General features: G+C 38.6%; 2 protein-coding genes across 2 annotated transcripts; one reads left to right on the plus strand and one right to left on the minus strand.

Moving 5' to 3' along the window:
- Positions 1-2,023: 2,023 nt before the first annotated feature.
- On the plus strand, positions 2,024-9,540 carry chtf8 (CTF8, chromosome transmission fidelity factor 8 homolog (S. cerevisiae)). The gene is made up of 3 exons (XM_053500670.1): positions 2,024-2,418; positions 3,142-3,259; positions 6,865-9,540. Exons 1-3 carry the CDS (start codon positions 2,396-2,398, stop codon positions 7,096-7,098), a joined length of 375 nt encoding a protein of 124 aa, XP_053356645.1. The 5' UTR covers positions 2,024-2,395; the 3' UTR covers positions 7,099-9,540.
- A 165-nt stretch (positions 9,541-9,705) lies between these two features.
- has3 (hyaluronan synthase 3) lies at positions 9,706-16,375 on the minus strand. The gene is made up of 4 exons (XM_053500746.1): positions 15,636-16,375; positions 12,553-13,182; positions 10,812-10,913; positions 9,706-10,671 (listed from the first exon to the last, which is right to left on the minus strand). Exons 2-4 carry the CDS (start codon positions 13,180-13,182, stop codon positions 9,742-9,744), a joined length of 1,662 nt encoding a protein of 553 aa, XP_053356721.1. The 5' UTR covers positions 15,636-16,375; the 3' UTR covers positions 9,706-9,741.
- Between the last annotated feature and the right edge of the window lie 3,116 nt (positions 16,376-19,491).

A 19,491-nucleotide genomic window follows, 5' to 3' on the forward strand; every position in this document is an offset into this window, starting at 1 on the left:
AAAAGAATACATTTTAGGATTTAAAGTACGTCTATAAACATGCACTAAAGTGGTTTTACGTGTTATTTTACGTACATTTGGTATAACCCCTATACGTTAACAACAACAACCATAATAATAATAATATTTGAATTAGAATTTGAATAATAATAATAATAATAATAAATGTCCTTTGTTAATTTTATTCACGATTTGGTTACTGATTTTATTATTTGAAAATGAACTCATATACGCTGCCTATTTACATGAATATATACAGTATATAATACTGAATCAGCCAAAAAATGTTTTCACACTTCAGGTAACAAAAAACTAATATATATTAATACTAAATATGTCATATATTAATATACTGTGAAACCTTGGATTGCAAGTAACTTGGTCTGAGAGCATTTTGCAAGACGAACAAAATTCAAAATACATTTCATTTTGATAAACGAACAAGGTCTTTACATCTAAGTAGTATGCATGCGCTTTGTCTGCCAAGCGTCACGTGAACTGAGCCAATAGGTTTCTCGTTCGTAATCACGTAATCGTGTGTACTGTTTACTATAACATTGTGACCACATGTGTCTGCACACGCATAAAGCAGAAACAAGTGTGTGTATGCACAAGTGTCATTAGAGACGATTCTTTTAAAAGAAGTTTCCCGACAGAAAAGTGTTTCCCTCCTCTTCTCCTTTTTCATCTTACTTCAGCTTTACACACAAACACGCGCATGCGCAAACATAGTTATTTTATATGAATATTTTTGTGTTGTGGAATAAATTATCAGAGTTTCCATTAATCCTTATGAAAGCATGGTTCTGGAACGAATTATGCTTTCTATCCAAGGTATAACTGTATTATATTATTGATATTGTATAAATATAATATACATCATACTATCTCACTTTTCCTGAAGTGTGTATACAGTTTTTGGCTGACTCTATAAACAGCACATCCATTCATCAAGCCTTTGTGGTAACCATTGTATTCATTACAATTTTACAACCATGGTAGGAACTCCGGTGAACATTCACACACATTTACCCACATGGACAATTTGTGAACACGGTTGTTGTTTATAGACAATGGGAGGAAACCCAGGCCACAGTGTTAAGTCACTAAGTCACAATGCCGCCATACGCGTTCATATTTATATATATTAAACCTAATTAGTATATATATATTAGTTACCCCAGATATTGTATTATATTTATTCATTTATCTTCTATACAGCTTGTACAGGTTTTTGGCGGGCCTGGAGCCTATACCAGGAGACTTGGAGACCAGGAGACCCGGACAGTCTGCCAATCAATCACAGGACACACAGCAGCCAATCAACCTATATTTGCATATCTTCGGACTGTGAAAGGAAACCAAGGTACCCAGAGAAAACCCATCAAGGGAGAACAAGCAAACTGCAGGATGAACCGCAGGAAGCAAAACTACTCATTTTAGAGGGAACTGTAAACAGTGTAAGGAACAAGTGAACAATGGGTCTTCACTTCTCTGGAAGTGGATATGAGACCGGAAATCTCCCATCAGTCATTGTGCCTAGCTGGGGCACGAAAAAAAAATAGAGTTTGAAAAGGGCAACATATATAGAGGACAACATAATATTACTATGATGCAATAATTCCACATTTAATTTAATCAAAATGTCTTTGCTATTACATAGGCTAGTAAGCTGTACAAAAACGGTTGTTAAAAAAATAATTTATATATAATATAATAATATATTTACGAGTTATAAACATTTTAATAGTGTGTGTTTTTATAATGGTATATTTATTTTGTGTCCGTAGAGAGAAATTTCCACAGTAGCAAGAACAGGTGTCTAAGGTGCTTATGTTACCAGGGTAACGCACGGAGAAAAGTGAAGTGACGTCTGCGCTGGTGACGTTGCAGGGTGTTTCGAACGGTGGAATTTTGTCGAGGGAAGTTCCCCAATCGACATTCCTTGTACAGGGGGTAGCTAGCACACTTTGAAGTACACTATAGAATGGGACGCAGTCGCATTCCACTGACTGCTAGTTTTTCACTGATGCCCTCTCCTGGTGAAAATTGTTTACTGTTGGCTTTTATTTTGAAAGTACACGAAGACACGCGGAAGAAAAGGTCCGAGCAAACTCTCGAGCTGGCGGGAAATCTGAGCGAGAAGAACAGTTTACACTGACAACATTCACTCCGCGTGGTTCACTTGAGCTTTGTGGAGGGATTGTTGGGACTTTTCGGCTCCTTAATAAACCGGAAGGGACTTACCAAGGAAGATAATCTTCAGTCATTATTTGGACTGATGTGTTTATGAGTTTAAATCCAGCTGTTTGGACTGCACGTCACGCACACACACACAGGGGCAGAACCGTAGTGTGTTATAGTTCCTGTCGTGATCCAATAAAGTAGTTTTAACATGGTTCAAATAGTCATCTCAAGGTATGTCCTAAACAAGTTTTAAACGGTTGGTAAAGAATATATGGATGTACAATACAAAATGAAGAAGAGACAATTGTTTAAATACACCAAGTAAAGTTAAATAGTGTTAGGATTGGCAGATGTGACATGGTGTTAAATTGAATAGATACTGTAGATAGATAACTGATAAATTAGAATGTCACACAGAGCCTACATTATATCAGATTAAGAGTTTGACCTTCTACTTTCATGTCATTCTTTGCCTTATTGTGCTTGTTTTTGTTGTTGTGGTAAATAAATTATAAAATGCACAGATGTTTAGTAGCGCTGTGGCCTTGCACATCCTGAGTCGAGGGTTCAATTCCCACATCGACGTGTGTGCATGGAGTTTGCATTTTCTCCCTGTGCTTGGTGGGATTCCTCAGGGTTCTCCTGTTTCCTCCCACAGTCCAAAAACATGCAGATTAGCTTAATTGGTGTTCTCAAATTACCTGTAGTGTGTGTGTGTGTGTGTGTGTGTGTGTGTGTGTGTGTGTATGTGTGCATCCCGTCCATCCCGTCCAAGATATACTCCGCCTTGAGCCCAAAGTACCCTGGAATAGGCTCCAGGCCTCCCCACAACCCAGTACAGGATAAGCAATATAGAAAATGAATAAAAGTTTTCCATTGTGAAAGTAGGCAGGATGTAATCTGCACTCGCTGTCCTGTGTGTGTTTTATAAGCCATTATTCATGTGTGTTTCAGTAAAAGCGGTGAGACCCCTGGTGAGTGGCTGCTTGTGGAGTTACAGGGAGAGATGGTGTCACGACATAACACTGGATTGGCTGGAAACCTTATGGGTGACCTGCACTACACCAAAGAGGTAAACACTACATATATTTGTCCATTAATAGTAATAATTTTTATATACAGTACCAAACTCCAGTCACTGGACGCAGTGGCAGTCCCAAGCCCGGATAAAATGGGAGGGTTGCATCAGGAAGGGCATCTGGTGTAACCTCTGTGCCAAAATTGTGTGTGGATCGAATAGTCCACTGTGGCAATCCCTCGACAGGATGAGCCAGAAGACTAAGTCAAGCTTCATATAAAAAAAAAAAAATTGTTGTTAAATTTGCTTCTAACTTACAAGCAACGTACATTCGCGTTTAATGCAGTCTGAGACAAAACACATTTTAAGTCTAGTGGAACTAAACCTCTGTTTTCCCCTTTTTAATTAGATGCTTAAACCAAAGCAACTTACATTCAATTTGATGTAATGAGTATTCTAACGCGTTAGGTCCACCATTTAAGTATTCAGTTATTTAGTTATATTTTCAATAATTAATCCGTTATTCAGACAATTTATGTAATCCGTGAGCCAGACAGCAGTGATTTTCATTAGTGTGTGTGTGTGTGTGTGTGTGTGTGTGTAAAAGTCATCCTACAAGCCCCGCCCCTCCGTCATTCCTGCTGTTATACCCCTATCTCACCTATGCGGTTTGACTATGCGAGAACCGACACGCGGAAAAATGGGAACCTCATCACAGCACCAAAACTCAGGGTGAATAATGATGAACCGTACTTACGGCCAACGCGTGAAACCGCATAGGTAAAATAGGGGTATTAGTAGTTAACAGATTATGGGTCAAACTTTGCTGAGTGATGATGGTAGAATAATTATAAAGGTCTTGACTAAAACAACATGCATGAGTAATCACAAAGGAGTTTTTATTTTCTGCAATGGAAAAGTACTCGAACCAGTTATTTTAATCAGAAAATAATGCTGAAATCTAACTGATTACTTTTTAATGACAGGAATTTTGTAATGTAAATAGTTACTTTAAAAAGTAACGTCCCCCAACACTGCATTCAAGTGTTAAAATTATTTAAAGTATATTCCAGGTTGTTGCTTGTAAACGAAAACTGCTTTAACTTTTAGAATTACAAAATTTATACTGTAGGTGTTTTAGAAAAAGTGTAACTACAAGACAAAAGTATTTATTGTGTGCTTTTCAGGCCAAAGCAAACTAAAAAAGCAAAGTGTAATTTTATGCCTGAATAACAACACAAGAAGACACTATAAAATCAAGATAAATTTAAAGTAAAAGCTACTGTACGGGGCCATTCACATGTTGTATCTAAAAAAAAAAAAAAAAAAAAAGGGAAAAAATGCTTTTTCCTTCTTTCCCAACGGCATGGCATCTGCTGTTGCTAAGCAACCATGAGCAGCATGCTCCATGATAATGAGGAAGTTGCAGGATTTAAATGGATTTCCAGCATTGAACATTTATTTGTGGACAATCAGTCAAGCATGAAGAACACAAAGAATCTCACCAGTTGATCCCTGTCGCTCTCTATCGTATGAGCACTTGTCGCATGTGTCTATTTAAAATAACACATTTTACTCAATGACAGTCAAAATACATAGCAGTCTAATCTAATAAATCGCACTGTCTGACTTTAATTAGCTGTCCAAATCCTGGCCATAAAGGTGTGGTCGCTAGTCAGAGACCATCTAACATTTTCTTTGCACATTTAGATTGTGATATCCCCACTGCAGAAGATGCCAACATATTGCGTTTCTCGAGTTGTGCCGCTAAAACCTGTGTGGCTTTAGATTAATCTGCTCTTAGGAAAAGTGGCTGTTTAAATACAGTCTGAGGAGGGTTGTATGCTGTTTTTGTGTCAGCATCCATACTAACGTTTTTGCTCATTAATTGAGCGCACAGAGACTCTCCAAACCCTGACATCTAACTGGACGGGTTGCACTGAACTACCTGACAAAAGATTCAGATTTAAGAAACACCAGCTCACTGTTTTGCAAACGCGTGTCCACGTGTGACAAGTGTTTATAAAATCTTTATCTCTTTGTTTGTATGCATTAGTGTTTGTGCCATGCACCTGGGCGGAGGTTTGAGTGTGTCTCAGGCGCTCCTTGCCGTCTGTAACACTAGGAAGCGTCGTCTACAGCGAAAATGAGTATGTCAGTCTGACCTCAAAGCAACTGAAATCCCAGTGTAGCGGGCGTCCCTCACCATATAACAGATCAACGTTTATGTCATACTGTGAGGTAATAATGGAACTGGACAATGTGAGGAGCAGCAGTGAGTTGACCGCATACTTTATTCGCAGGTAATGGTGGTAGCATGCGGTTGCTACATAGATGTATGGATGGATGTAAGGAAGTAAAAGGATACCGTTGCTATTTTAAAATATGCATGGATGATGTATTACTGTATTTTCACCAACCATACTTCCCTTCAAACCTTTCACTCTTTCTCCTATTCCCTAAGCCATTCCTAAATTACTTTGCAGTGCAGCGGTGTGCATTATGCAACTGAAAGAGGCCACTGCCATTAGGGGATACTTGGTCTGAACAATTTATATTAGGTGTTGCGTCAAAGTAACATTTCATGCCAGGCTTTCAGGTCCAGTTCTGACATTTACTGCTGTTCTAACCCAGTTTTTTAGCCATTACAATGTGGCTCATGTTAAATTCTTTTAGGTCCTTATGCTTGCCCTTTTCCCTGTTTATAGCACATCAACTTTAATCAAGAGCTGCATCAAGCAATGCAAACAACTAAGGAGATCTAAAGTTACTGGAACTGGGTTAAGAATCCCTCAACATATTATCAAAACCTTGAAGGATAGTAATGGACTGTCAGCTGTGTGAAAAAACACGTGGTTGGAACAAATCATGAACAGAGATGAACTTAACCACTTTTTTTACCACAGTTGTGTAGTAAAAATCAACAGTAAAAACTATAGCTATGTTTAATAGTAAAAGTAAGAGCATTTCAATACACACAATGTAATGAGAATTCACAGGATTGGGATCAAATAGTTGTATAACCATAAGGAAACCACTTGTTAGTGAAACTAATTCAAACAAAAAAGGCTTCAGTTTGCTAAGGAGCATAAAGATTGTACTTTGTATGGAACAAAGTATTGGACCATTGGAAATGGTTCTGTGGTCTGATGAGCCCAGATTAACCGTATTCCAGAGCAGTGGGTGCATCATGATAAAAAGAGTCATCAGGAAGCAGTGTTGTGATCTGGGGATTTAGGCTCAGCAACATTATGTGGCAATAAAGTGAGGTCAGCTGAAAACCTGAATTTACTGAATCACATCAGTCACTGTTACCACATCAATGGAGGTTTTGTGCCCTGATGGCACGGGCGTATTCCATGACTCAAACTGTAAAAGAGTGATTCCGGTAACATGAGAATTGAATAAGCATTTTTTTTTCCTCATGTATATCCCGCCTCTTGACAGGTGTCAATATAAGGAAATAATGGATATTATTAACTTAATCTGTTAGTTTTTTCAATTTTATGGCTGATGTGTGTAAAGTGTAAAACGGCAGGATAGAATGTTTTCGTTAGACATCTAATCAGCTGTTTTGTGGTGAAACAATTAAATTTGTATAGATATATAAAACATTTACACTGTAAGGTATCAATTTTCTGCGTTTGTTTGTGTTAAAGGGAGTACCAGTGCTGATTGTAGGACATCACATCCTTTATGGGAAACAGGTCAAACTGGAGAAACCCTTTGCTGTTCTGATGAAGCACTCTGGCCTCCCGCAGGAAGATGAGGTATCCATGGAAACTGGCCAGGAGAAGCCTACCTCCTACACTGTATCTGCTATTATCAAAAAGAAGCTGATCTTTAAAACGCGTCCTAAACCTATTATTACTAACGTGCCCAAGAAGGTTTAGTGGCTGAAGCCTATAACCTGATGGGCATTCACGGTGTTGCATACTATCTATTTTGAAAAATACCTGGCTTAAAGGGGTGCTCTTAAAATCTTTCCAAATAGGCTTTTGGAATAAAAGACTGTTCTGTGAGGTCTGGATATATGAGAAAAATTAAAAGTGGACTGCTTGCAGTTTTTCCAGGACAAATCCTATTTGGAGGTGTCTGATGTGTTGGTTCATCAGTGCAAAAAATAGAAGTGACGCTGGTACATTTTCTAGGACAAAGAAAGATAAGAGTCAGAGAAAAAGTTTATTTCCATAAAAACAATTTGCAGGTGTTATAAAGGTCTGCAAAAATAAACGTAACGTTGCAATATTGATAGAAAATCTTTTTTTTCTCCATAAACATAAAACAGTTTTACATATTTAACAAATTACACAATATACTGTATGTACTGTAAATGGGTTCAAACAAAATGACTGTGCTCTTATGCATTTACAACCAAAGACGAAAAGGAATTAAAATGATGTTTGTTGTCATTAGTGTTTCTGACGTGAATGTGTCGAGACACCAATGATGGTCTTAAATAGTTAACACTTTTTCTAACCATAAAACAATTTTGTAGTGCTCATTTTACTGGATTCACAAAAATGCCAATGTATATTGATAAAAATACAGCAACACACTGGTTTATATTAGACATTTACAGTAGATATTTAAAATTTAATATTTAAATACATTTTAAATATTTATAATAATTAGTGATATATAATTAATGATCCACATTATTGGTCAGTGTCTGTTCAACAGTGTATCTTTCGTCAGAAATAACATTAAGAATATACATGACGTCATAAGTTAGTTCACTGGGCAAAGGTTAATGTGTTTGCCATGTACTATGCTTTGGTTGCCCTTAAACCTCATTAGCTAGGCATAAAAAAAATAGCAATCAACATAATTTAACTGGAGTACGACAAGTTATCTAGTTATTTGATTGTTTTACCTAGGGATGTCCTGGAGATCACGTTACAAGAGACGATTCTATGGTTGTTGAATAGGACAGGGAAATGCTGGTGAAATCTACATCAGCAGCTCACTAAAATCTACTGCATAGACCACTACATTTAAATTACTAAAAACAGAACGCTGAGATAAAATCTGCTCGTCCTGGGCATACAGGCTAGTGATTTGTCTTTTCTGCTGCATTTTGTTGATAAACCTAATTGTTTCTTCTTATAGTCTTCCCTTAAAGCAGTAATTTGGAAAACTATCCTCAAACGCATATAAAAGTTGTGGCTATTTACATCAATTTTGTTCTACAGGTTTTACAACAAAACATCTTATGTGCATAGAATGCCTCAATATGGGAATTTGTCCAGATGAGAAGCTTTTGTGCTGAAAGCCATTTCATGAATTACGCCATCACACACTACTCAGAAAAACTCCCAGAGATCATTCCTCCTGCCTGATTATGGTGTCAGAGAGGCAGGTGTATATTGTGCTTATGTAATAAATCAGTAACCCCACAAACTGGCACTGGAAGGGACAGTACATGTGATTAAACACTCTACAACACGTTATGTCTGCTGCTTTGGCATTCGTACAGGCTCTAGGCAAAACAGAACTCCAAACCAATGTTTTGAACATATTGTAATTCTACAAGTGCTAATAAACATTTAATTCACAGACTTGCAGGTAAACATAAAAACTTTTGGGTATCTATAATGTTTAGCAGTTTGTTAGTATGAAAAATTACATAGTTAATATGACACTGATATGCAAAAACAAGTATTTTGTCTAATTTTGTATGTCTATAAAGAAATATTTAACAATCTATAAAAGGTATTCTAGTTTAAACATTTTATTACTATTAACATGTAAACAAACAGCAACTTGTTTTATTTTGCACATTTAAGTTTCAAGTTGCATTGTCAAGCTTGATGCATTTCTGCTTAAGGAAAATGTGGCTGGTGAGTTTAGTTGCAATTTGCAGCTTTATCTAAAGTAACAGCAAATGTAAAATAAAAATAAAAAGTGTGTGGTGTAAGATTAATTCTAAGCAAATAAACCTTAAAATATGCTTTGGTTGTTCCCAGTACAGCATAAAAGAATGTTTCCTGAAGAATTCTGCAGTAAATGTTAAGAAATAAGTTTAAACAAAATGAAACAACAGATACTTTTGGTATAGTACAAACCCCAACAGGATACTGATTAGTACTGCATTTACCACTGTTCAATGTAAGGCAAATAATATCAGATTTCATGAAAATCATGACCGCTCATTTTCAGTGTAAGTTTGCAGTGTATAATTATGGGGTTCTTCCCAGGAACGGTACACATTTCACCACAGTGTGTGATTCGTATTTGAGTCCAAGCACCCACACCACTCTATTTGCGTATGGTGGTGTGAGCTCAGCACCATGATTGAACATTTCCTCTGATCTATGTGTTCTATTTAAGATGTAAAAATACTGCACAGCTCAACTGTGCCTTCTTGGAAGGCCAGAAAATGTACCTCAACTGGTGGTTAAAAGCTCCATAGTCTTTCAAATGAAGTCAGTATACATCATTTGTCAATATGACAATGGGCTTAGCACCAGAAAGGTAAAAGACTGATGCAGGCCAGTCCCATAAAGTTAATACAGCATTACTATTAAGGCATTTCAGGCCTCAACATAGGGCAGGTGGTACTGCTCCTCCCTCTTGTTACAGCGCTTAGCCACTATAGCCAAGTAAAGCACCAGAAGTATAAGCCAGTAGCAGGCGTAGAGGATGCCCCCGCTAATAAGCAGGACCTTCTCAGTTTCACTAAATGGTTCCTGTGTCTCACAGTAAATGGTGTAAGCTACTCCACCAAGCAAAAGAAGTGCCCAAACAGTTACAGGTACTGCCCCAATTAAATTCACCACAATCTTCTTCCTCCCAGATGTGCCCCAGCCTGCTTTATTGATAGTCAACAGGGCAAAGATCTTCGCTGGCAAGAGGCTAGACATGTACAGCAGAGAATATAGGGACATAAAAATCATGACCAGACTGCCTCTTAGGAAACAGGCATATGTGGCCTTAACCATTCCCACCAGCTGAACTGTAAGGAGGAATAGCAGGATGTTCCACAGTCGTCCACGGTAGAACAAGTGGATCACTGTAGCCACCAGGAAAAAGGGGAAGAATCCAGTGACCACAGACTCATAGGTCATCCAGAGGCTGTGTTTGTGGAACCATAGAGCATTGTAGAGCCACTCCCGAAAGTACGACTTGCTCCAGCGGGTCTGCTGATTGAGCCAGCGGAGGTAGTGAGTAGGTGTCTCAGTCTGGCATTGTGAACGTGCAGTAAACTTAGTCTTGTAGCCAAAGCTGAGGACTCGATTGGTAAGGTGCCGGTCATCACCAAAGCTACATTTGCTGCCCAGAAAGGTTTGGTGGTACCAGGGCTCCAAGAACTGCTGGAGTAGGGAGTTGCGGTACATGCCCAGAGGCCCACTGATACACTGAACGCAGCCAAAGTACGACTGACAGGCACGCTCCACGTTGAAGGCCATCCAGTATCTGACACTGCTCAGAAAAGATATCCAGGAGTCATATTTGTTCAGGATCTGAAACAAATCAAGAAGGGTTTTTTTTTTATTATTTTTTTTTTAGGAAGATGTCTTGTGGTAGCAGAGAACTAAAAGATAACATCATGAGTTTAAAAAATTGTTACAGGGTGAAATACCTTCCCACAAAGTTCTCTCACCTGTACATCTCCCCCTACTCCGCCCACCTTTGGGTCCTCCTCCAGAACCTTCAACAGCTCAATTGTGCAGGCTGGATCCAGAACTGTGTCTGAATCACATACCTACAGACATATAAAGAGCATTCTTTGACAAAAAATTGAGCTTGACGAAGAAAAATGTGATATTTCCCAAAAGAAAAGCAATAAAGTTAAAAAGGCCTTTAGCCTGCAAAATGATTTGTAGTCACCTAATACATTTTTGCAAAGGATTGCAGAAATAAAGGTTTACTTTAAAGGGAAAGTATAACTAAGGATTAAACTGTCTAATTAGAAATGCCTGTGGCAAATGAGAGTGGCAGATGCAAGGACTTTGCAAGAGCAATGAGAGGTTGTTGACAGCAGACAGGTGTTCTCAGCTGTGCAGGTGACAAGACACCGAAATGACATATACTTTATATAGTGCTTCTAATCAAAGGATCGTTGAAGGGAGAGGATAATAAGAAGCCACTAAAAACACTGAAATTAACAGGGGATTGTTTTTTTTAACACTGTCTCTGATTACAGTGCATCTCAAAAAATTTGATAATCATGAAATATGAAATTTTTGTTTGTGATTCAATTTTAAAAGTGAACATTATTTTAGATTCATTAATTCATTACATGTAAAGTTACATATTTCAAGCCTTTTTTTTTATAATTACAGTAACAACTTATAAAAATCGAGTATTTAAAAATATTAGAATATTTCCTAAGATCATCAAAAAAGAATTTACAATGCCACAAAAAAGCTTGTCTCTTTTGTTGGATCAGTGTATCTCATCCTCCTCTTGATAATATTCAATAGATTCGTACAAAGTAATATCGTGGTCAGCAAACTAGTAAGTGGTAGTTTTGGCCCTGTGTACAAATGCTACATCCTACTGAAAAAAGAAATTTGGCATTTTCATAAAGCTTGTCATCAGACAGAAGCATGAAGTGCTTTAAAATCTCCTGGTAGATGGCTGCATTGACTTTGGATTGAATAAAACACATTGTACCAAAACCAGCAGACGACAAGACATCCCAAATCATCACCAGCTGTGGAAACTTCACACTGGACTTCAAGCAACTAGGATTGTGTTCCTCCAGACTCTGGAATCTTGATTTTCAAATGAAATGAAAAATTTTCTTTCAAGTGAAAGGTAACAGTCTGAGCAATGGTCTAGTCCTTTTTTTCTACAGCCAAGGTGAAATTGTTCCTCATTCCTCAGGGTCTTGATACTAGGAATGCAACAGTTGTAGCCCATTTCCCGAAGACATCTCTGCATGGTGGCTCTTGATGCACTGACTCCAACCTCATTTCCATGCTTGTGAAGCTCTCCCAAGTTCTTGAATCAGCTTTGCTTGACAGTCGTCTTAAGGATGTGGTCATCCCTGTCACTTGTGAATATGAATATGCTTCAATAGAGTACATTGTGGTTTACGTCGTGGCTTACGCTCCTTGTGGAGGGTGTTGTTGATTATCTTTTGGACAGCTGTCATGTCAGCAGTCTTCCTCATGCATACACGGTATATTCTAATACTTTAAGATTTTTTATTTTTCTGATCTATTAAAATAATCTAAAATATATAAAAGTTAACCTTTTTTAATTAAATTAGGAAAGCTTTTTCATGGCATTCAAATTTTTCAAGATGCAGTGTATTTTAGCTTAAGTCTAAAAAAAATTGTGCTCTAAAAGTAGCTACTTTCTTGGTAAAGCTCATTTATAAGCATAAGACTCACCTGCACATAATCCACAGTGTTCCCAAGTGCTTTGAAAGCCGTATACATCACTTCCCTTTTGCCACCCCATTCTTGCATGATGCAGGAGTAGCGGCAGTTGCGCACTATCCGGGCCACACGAATAGCCTCATCCATATTCACTGAGCTTGTACCTGCACCTCCTGCCCCATTGCTATGGTAGTTTCCCTTCCATACCATACATCCTGTCTGCTCTGTTCCCCCCATTACTTCCCGGAAGATATCCATCATATAGGCATCCTCAGACCGATTACCATCTACAACAAGCACCACTTTTAGACTGGGGAAGGAGATGCGGCGTATACTGCGCAGGCATTTGCGGAGGTAGTCTGGGTCCTCCTGGTAGGCCGCGATGCACAGGGCAACAGTGCAGCGCAAGTGCTGAGGCCGTGAAGGTGCTCGCATGTGCCGGTGTTCCAAGTAAGCAAAGAGGCTCTGCAGCAGCAGATGTAGTGACAGGATGGCGCCATACAGGCCAAAGGAGAGGTGGTGCTGCTCAGTATGGATGAACTGGTAGCCAGTCACGTAGGCCAGTAGAATGGCAAAGAGCACCACAGCTGCAAATAAAGTGGTGGTGAAGATCCGCACCGCTGTTCCACAGCGAGAGGGCATCTACAAAAAGAGGGTGAAAAGGAGAAGAAATGAAAAGCAAAGATGGGGTGAGGAGAGAAATGAGAATGTGAGTTGAGGAACTGTGAAACTTTTGCAGAAAATAGAACTTTCTTCAGGTATGACTGGAAATCTACAAAGTAGGTTATGGTACATATTGTCATATTGTGCTAAGCATAGTAAGAAAGCAGAGCTTATAAAGAGTATTTGTTTAATTAAGTTAGTGAGAGATCCTTGCTGACAAGTATTTTCTCTTGATATTGCAACTACTTGTAGATAGATTTTCATCTATTAGTTAAATGCTGAATATTGATTTCCTGCTTACTGAATGATCAAGCTAATCTCTCTTTTCCTCTAGCTCAGAATAATGATAACAATAATCTCCCCTTAATCCATCCTTGCACGCACTACCCACTGAAGAAAAACTGCTATAATTAAAAAAAACTATTTGACATGGCTGTAGTTTTACTAAATCTATTATTAAGTATCCAAACTTAACAATACCAGCTCTCTGAACTTGGACTGTAGAGACAGCTGCAGGCAGAGGATCAGAGGTAACCCTAATTAGAAGGCCTGTTCCATTGGGGGCTTCTTAGCCTAGGGAACTGTCTGAAAAGAAAGGCCTCATGTCAAACTAAAGTACACTTCAGTATTCACTCTTTCACCATAGGCTGTGTACACAGGCATGGATATGAGTGGCGATGAGAAAAGAGTAGCCTACAGAACCCAACACAAACATAAGAGCTAAGCCTTTGAACCTTCAGAATGGCAATATCAGTGAGAGGTTGTTTAAAATTGTCTATAGGTATTATAGGCAGTATAAATGTCAAACTTAGATTTTCTACACATATTATAATTTAATTTCAACAACATTTAATTTCAGTGATGTTCCCAGCAGTCTCTCATTTACAAATGAACAATGAAGATGAAAAGAACAGTGTTGCCCATAAGATGGATCTGGACGAGCCATTATAAAATACTGAAAAGGACATCAGACAAATGAGTTATCTGTTGCCTTAGGGGCTCTAGTGGAGTAATCAATACAGATGAATGTTCTCAGATTTGGCGGTGATAGATTGTCCAAGATGAACAGAAGACAGCCATAATCTAAGCTCAGGTGTAGTGAGCTTGTATGGTAAAGAAAGTAATTATCTCATCCAGTCAGTTCAGATGCTATCCCAAGAGAAGGACACAGTTCTTCAGGATTATATCTTTGTAGCAAAAGGCTATCCTGAGGGAGGACAGGAAGAGGGCTGTGGAAAGGATGAGGTCATGAGCATAAAGGAATTCAGAGAACTTTGTGTGTTGGTGTTTGGGTTTGGGTATTCAACAGCTTCCTTTGTCTCAGAATTTAATGATCATTTCTGTCAATACCATCCTCTAGATCTGCCAGGCACAATCTTAAATCTAAAGAGACGTTTCCTAATAAAATCCAAGTTTTTATTAATCAGCAAGACCAATAATATGGCTCAACATAGCAGAATCACCTCTGGAGCCTGTGAAGACATATAGTCTGAAGTTGGAAATATGTATAGCACTCTCAGTGATTAAGGAAGAAAAAATATTAATTAACAGTCTATGTCCTGAACAATGTGACTGAGAGGACAATCTCCTACCACTAGGAGGCAACGTTTTTAACAGTAATGTTCAATTTGCTCCCTTTAAAAAAACAATACATTTGCTTAATGAATGAATCAGGATAATGTGCACAGTAAGTTATCAGTGGGAATGAATGACGTGCATCCAAGAAAGTGAGCAATCAAAGACTTGACTGAGATCCAACCAACCAAAGCATGTAAGGTGAAGATACCCCATACTCTATGTTCCCCATAATCCATCCACTGTGGTATCCATACTTATGATCATATCAAAGCTATCAAAGGACTGTCTAAGTTTTATAATCTAGTTTAGTTGTTAAAAAATCCCAGGAGATTCTTTTTTGGAGGCTGCCAGACTCTGGTGTTAAATAAGTCTCTTCAGACATGGAAAATAAAGCAGGCTGCATTTTCCTTGGAGAGCTCCCACATCTTCAAACAGAATTCAAAGGTGCTTTTAAAGAAAAAAAAAAGTGCCTAAAAACAGTGTGGTGCACCATACTGTAGCTGTATCTAGTCTAGAGATATGCAAGTTACCACATTCACAGAGATCTAAATAAGTTCTAAGCCAGTCCAACTCAAAGAAAACTATTCACTTGAAAGCAATTAGAACCCACAAGGTTCTTTTCCTGTCCATTTTCTGTAAACACACAAATACAAAAACTTATTTGTGCAAGTTTTGTGAGCACACCCCCAGCTTCTCAAATCACATCTTCTGACTCACTGAAAACTCATGCACCCGTAAACTTTATAAAGTCTAATTCAGTTCCCCCTTCCCTCTTGTATAAAGACAAATTGAATCCCCTCTCCCACTGCTCCCTAACACAATACACACATAAGCACTCCAATTGAGTTCCATACCTTCCAAGCCCTGCGGCGGCAACGGTGGGTTCTCTCTGTCCAGGCAGAGTCTTGCTGAATATGCGAGTGGGTGTGTGTGTGTCTGTGTGTTCACCCGGCGTTTACTCCACTCCTCGCCACTGCAGCACAGCACGCTCCTTGTTCTGCTTCCTGCTCACACTACATCTTTATTTCACCAGCTCTTAATTCAGGAGCTCGCTCATCCAAAAATACAGCACCCTGGCCTCCTCCTTCTCTGGTGTCTCCTCCCTCTCCCTTTCTTTCCCTCCTCCTTAACTCCTGTTGTCTTGCACACTCCCAAGACATGAAGGCCTCTCAGCTCAGAAGGTAGTGCCGGGATCTAGTAGGTTGAAGGTGGTAGAGCCTAGTTGTGGCTCACCTGGTCCTGGATCCAGCATGCCTGAGGGAAGCACGCCTTGCATGGTGAGGGTGCTTTATCCCTTTCCCCCTCTCTTATTTAGTCAATGCTGTGCAATGCTGTGCTGCAGTGGTAGTCCTACTGTCCTTTCTGCATCTCTGCAACGCACTGTAACCCAAATCTTAGCACCCCCTTGTGTTACCACACTGCCCTCGTTTTCTGTCTCTATAAAGCACACTCATCTCCTCTCTCCGCCTATCCTCACCTTCACTTCTCCACTCTGTCTCCTTTCGCTGCTCTTTTCTGCAGTGCAGCCAGCTACCACAAGTCTCAGAGCCGTTTGGGAAGACCCCTTCTCAATGCCTCCTTTATGCACTTATTTATTTATTTATCCATCCCGCCTCTTGTGCCCTAGCCGCCGACAGCCTGCAGGTTCAATGCAAGCTGATGAGGTGGTGGAGAGAAAATGAAGGGAAAAAAAGAGAGAGAGAGAGAGAGAGAGAGAGAGACTGACTATTGGGTGCAAAAGGGGGAGGATGGGGGAGGGTTGAAGATGTCTTTGTAGCATTCTATGACAGTCAATATGCACTCAGAAAGCAGTTTCTCCCCAAATATTCATATCTGTGTGATATGAACATTATTTGTCCAACAAAAATATTGCTAATATGTATTTCATTAATTTCTCTAAAAAAAGCTTTTCTGTCTGCATGATTGGCAGGTAATTGGTGTAATAGCTCTTTCATGGTTTGGCAGCAGGAGAGCAATCACTGCAGTGGATGAGGCAACCTCCTAAGAACCATTGATAACTTATTGATGTGCAGTGGTGTCATAATGACCTCCAGATTCATGAAATGTCCTTGGAAATAAATCAGCTGACAACATACAGAGTCCTGCACAACATAAGATATCTGATTTACAGTGTATTATGCTATAACATATTAGTAAATTATACATACATATAAGGCTATGTATATATGAAAAGCATTCAAGACAAACTGGGACTTGTGATGACATTTCTCATGAATAAAGGTGTAAAACTGACATTAACAGTAGACTTTAAGCACAGTATTGTGATGAGACTCTTAGCGTTAGTAAAACATTTGAATGGCGCGGACATTTTAAAGAAGGCAATAAGTCCATGAATGAGGATTCAAACCAAAGTGGCTCAGAGTCCACTGCAGGCATTCCCATGAACAGTCTCATAAAGAGACACATCTGTGTGTGGGAACTGTATCACAATCATTCACAAACTCCACTTGCACATTATGGGAACTCAGCTGGTAGTTCTTGCCTCATCCTGTGTAGAGTACTGACATTGCTCCAAACAGTTTGTCCATGTTTGAGCTATTAAAGTTGTTCCTGGGAGGCCAGGGTTTCAAACATGAAGCAGAGAGTCTGATCATGGCTCCGGCATTCTGAGAAATCTTTGTACCTTGATTGTATTCAAACACTAGTGAAAAAACTGCATAAGTGCATTTGTGTAGAAGGGGATTATGTAGAGATCATTATACTCAAGCTCTTGATACAGTGGAACCTTTGATTACGACCATAATTCGTTTCGGAAGCGGGCTCGTATTTCAAAACACTCGTAAACCAAAAGTGAATTTTCCTATAAGGTTATTTGTTCCACAGCCCAAACTAATGAATACATAAAAATAATTAATACAAAATATAAAGTAAAACAAATTAACCTGCACTTTACCTTTAAAAAAGGTGAAAATAAATCCTGACAAGTAAGTGTTTCCGTTTATGCATGCAGACGCTGTGTCTGTGAAGCTAAAGTAAGAGGAGAGGAGGAATCAGCCCCTCCTCTCTCCTTCTTCTCGTCTTACATACGCCTTCTTCCTCTCTTATTTGAGTTTCACACACTCTAACGGAAAGACTGTTTTATCTGGAAAATAAACAAGAAATCTCTCTAACGACATTCGAATGAGCGACACACTAACGAAATCACTGCTGTAAAGTAAAAATAAAATGAACTATCCTGCAGTTTACCTTTAAAAAGAATCGCGAAAGAGCAGTGTTTCTGTGTAAAGCAGTAAGTGTGTGTGTGAAGGCGAGAGGAGGAGGGGGATGTGTGTGTGAAGGGGCATGGTCTTAAATGACGCATGCGCACGCACAGAGTACCAGCTGACACACACAGAGAGGGAATTGGATCTTTAACCTTTCTAATATGACTTGCTTTTGCTTTACATGCGCACACGTGTTATAATAAACAGTACACACGCGCTGTACACACACACACACACACAAACACAAAATAAAATATGTTTTACGCGCGTACACGTGGTCACAGTGTTATAGTAAACAGTACACATGCGCACAGGTGTTAATTATACCAGTGAGAGACACGCACTTAGACCAAACAGAGGAGACAATTGCCCATAATTCCGCAACGCAAGAGAAAGAAAAAACATTGGCTCAGTTGTAATCACGTGACACTAGGCGTCAAAACAAGATGTGCATGTGTGATACATGATACTCGTAAACCAAGACTTGTTCGTTTTTAAAGTCAAAATTTATTAAAAGTCTTTGCGTGTCTTGCGGAACCCTCACAAACCGTGTTACTCGCAATCCAAGGTTTCACTGTATTTCATAATTTCCAGACAAAGCTAACATTTTCCATTTAGCTTGATATTAACTTTATTAAGAGGACCATACTATTACAAATGCATGTTGGTCAAGCTGCAGCACTTTTAATAAATAAACTGCATGCAATGCATACACACATCACAAAATATGTCCATCCTGTGACTGAGAAATTAAAAGTAGAGTAAATACAATTTCATTGCTTAGTGATACATTTTTTAAAGACATGTTCTCTCATTCTTAACAATATATTTTAGAAACATCTGTCAATAATAAAATCAATCCAAAATCTGGATCATGATCCTTCCTGTCATGGAAGTATTGATGACAGGGTGGGCATTTTTTTTGCTTAAGTTAGCATTTAATGAGCACATGTGATTTACTGTTGAAGCTGACTGTGTACTGCTTGTCACATATTTCTGAGCAGTTAATATTTCACTATGAAAAGCTAGACATGTTAAGCTTAATGACATCAAACTACAAAAATACAATATGATGAACATTAGGATGTATAAATGTAAATACATCATGTGCTTACAGCAGTTGTTTCAACCTCCACTAAAGAAAGACAAAATGATAGTCATGATGTCACTGATTATATCTGCCAGTTTCTCAAAGGGACAGTTACGTCAAAATGAGAAAAATTTCAGGGAAATGTACAAAATGTTTATTGTTATAAAAAGAAATACAAAAATCAAAATAAATTGTATTATTAAATAATTTGTTGAATTAGAACATATGTAAAATGATTTAATTTTGTATCTTTAACCACTCATTGTACTCACGAAAGTTAGCAGAGCAGCATGTGAGACATGATAAAATTAAATACACCCACTCAAAAAAATGGTATGAAATGAGTGAAACATATTTCAGGAGACTTAGAATTGTACTGGCATGTGTCTAAATGTT

Source organism: Clarias gariepinus, chromosome 7 (assembly GCF_024256425.1).
Source record: "Clarias gariepinus isolate MV-2021 ecotype Netherlands chromosome 7, CGAR_prim_01v2, whole genome shotgun sequence".
Lineage (NCBI taxonomy): Eukaryota > Metazoa > Chordata > Actinopteri > Siluriformes > Clariidae > Clarias > Clarias gariepinus.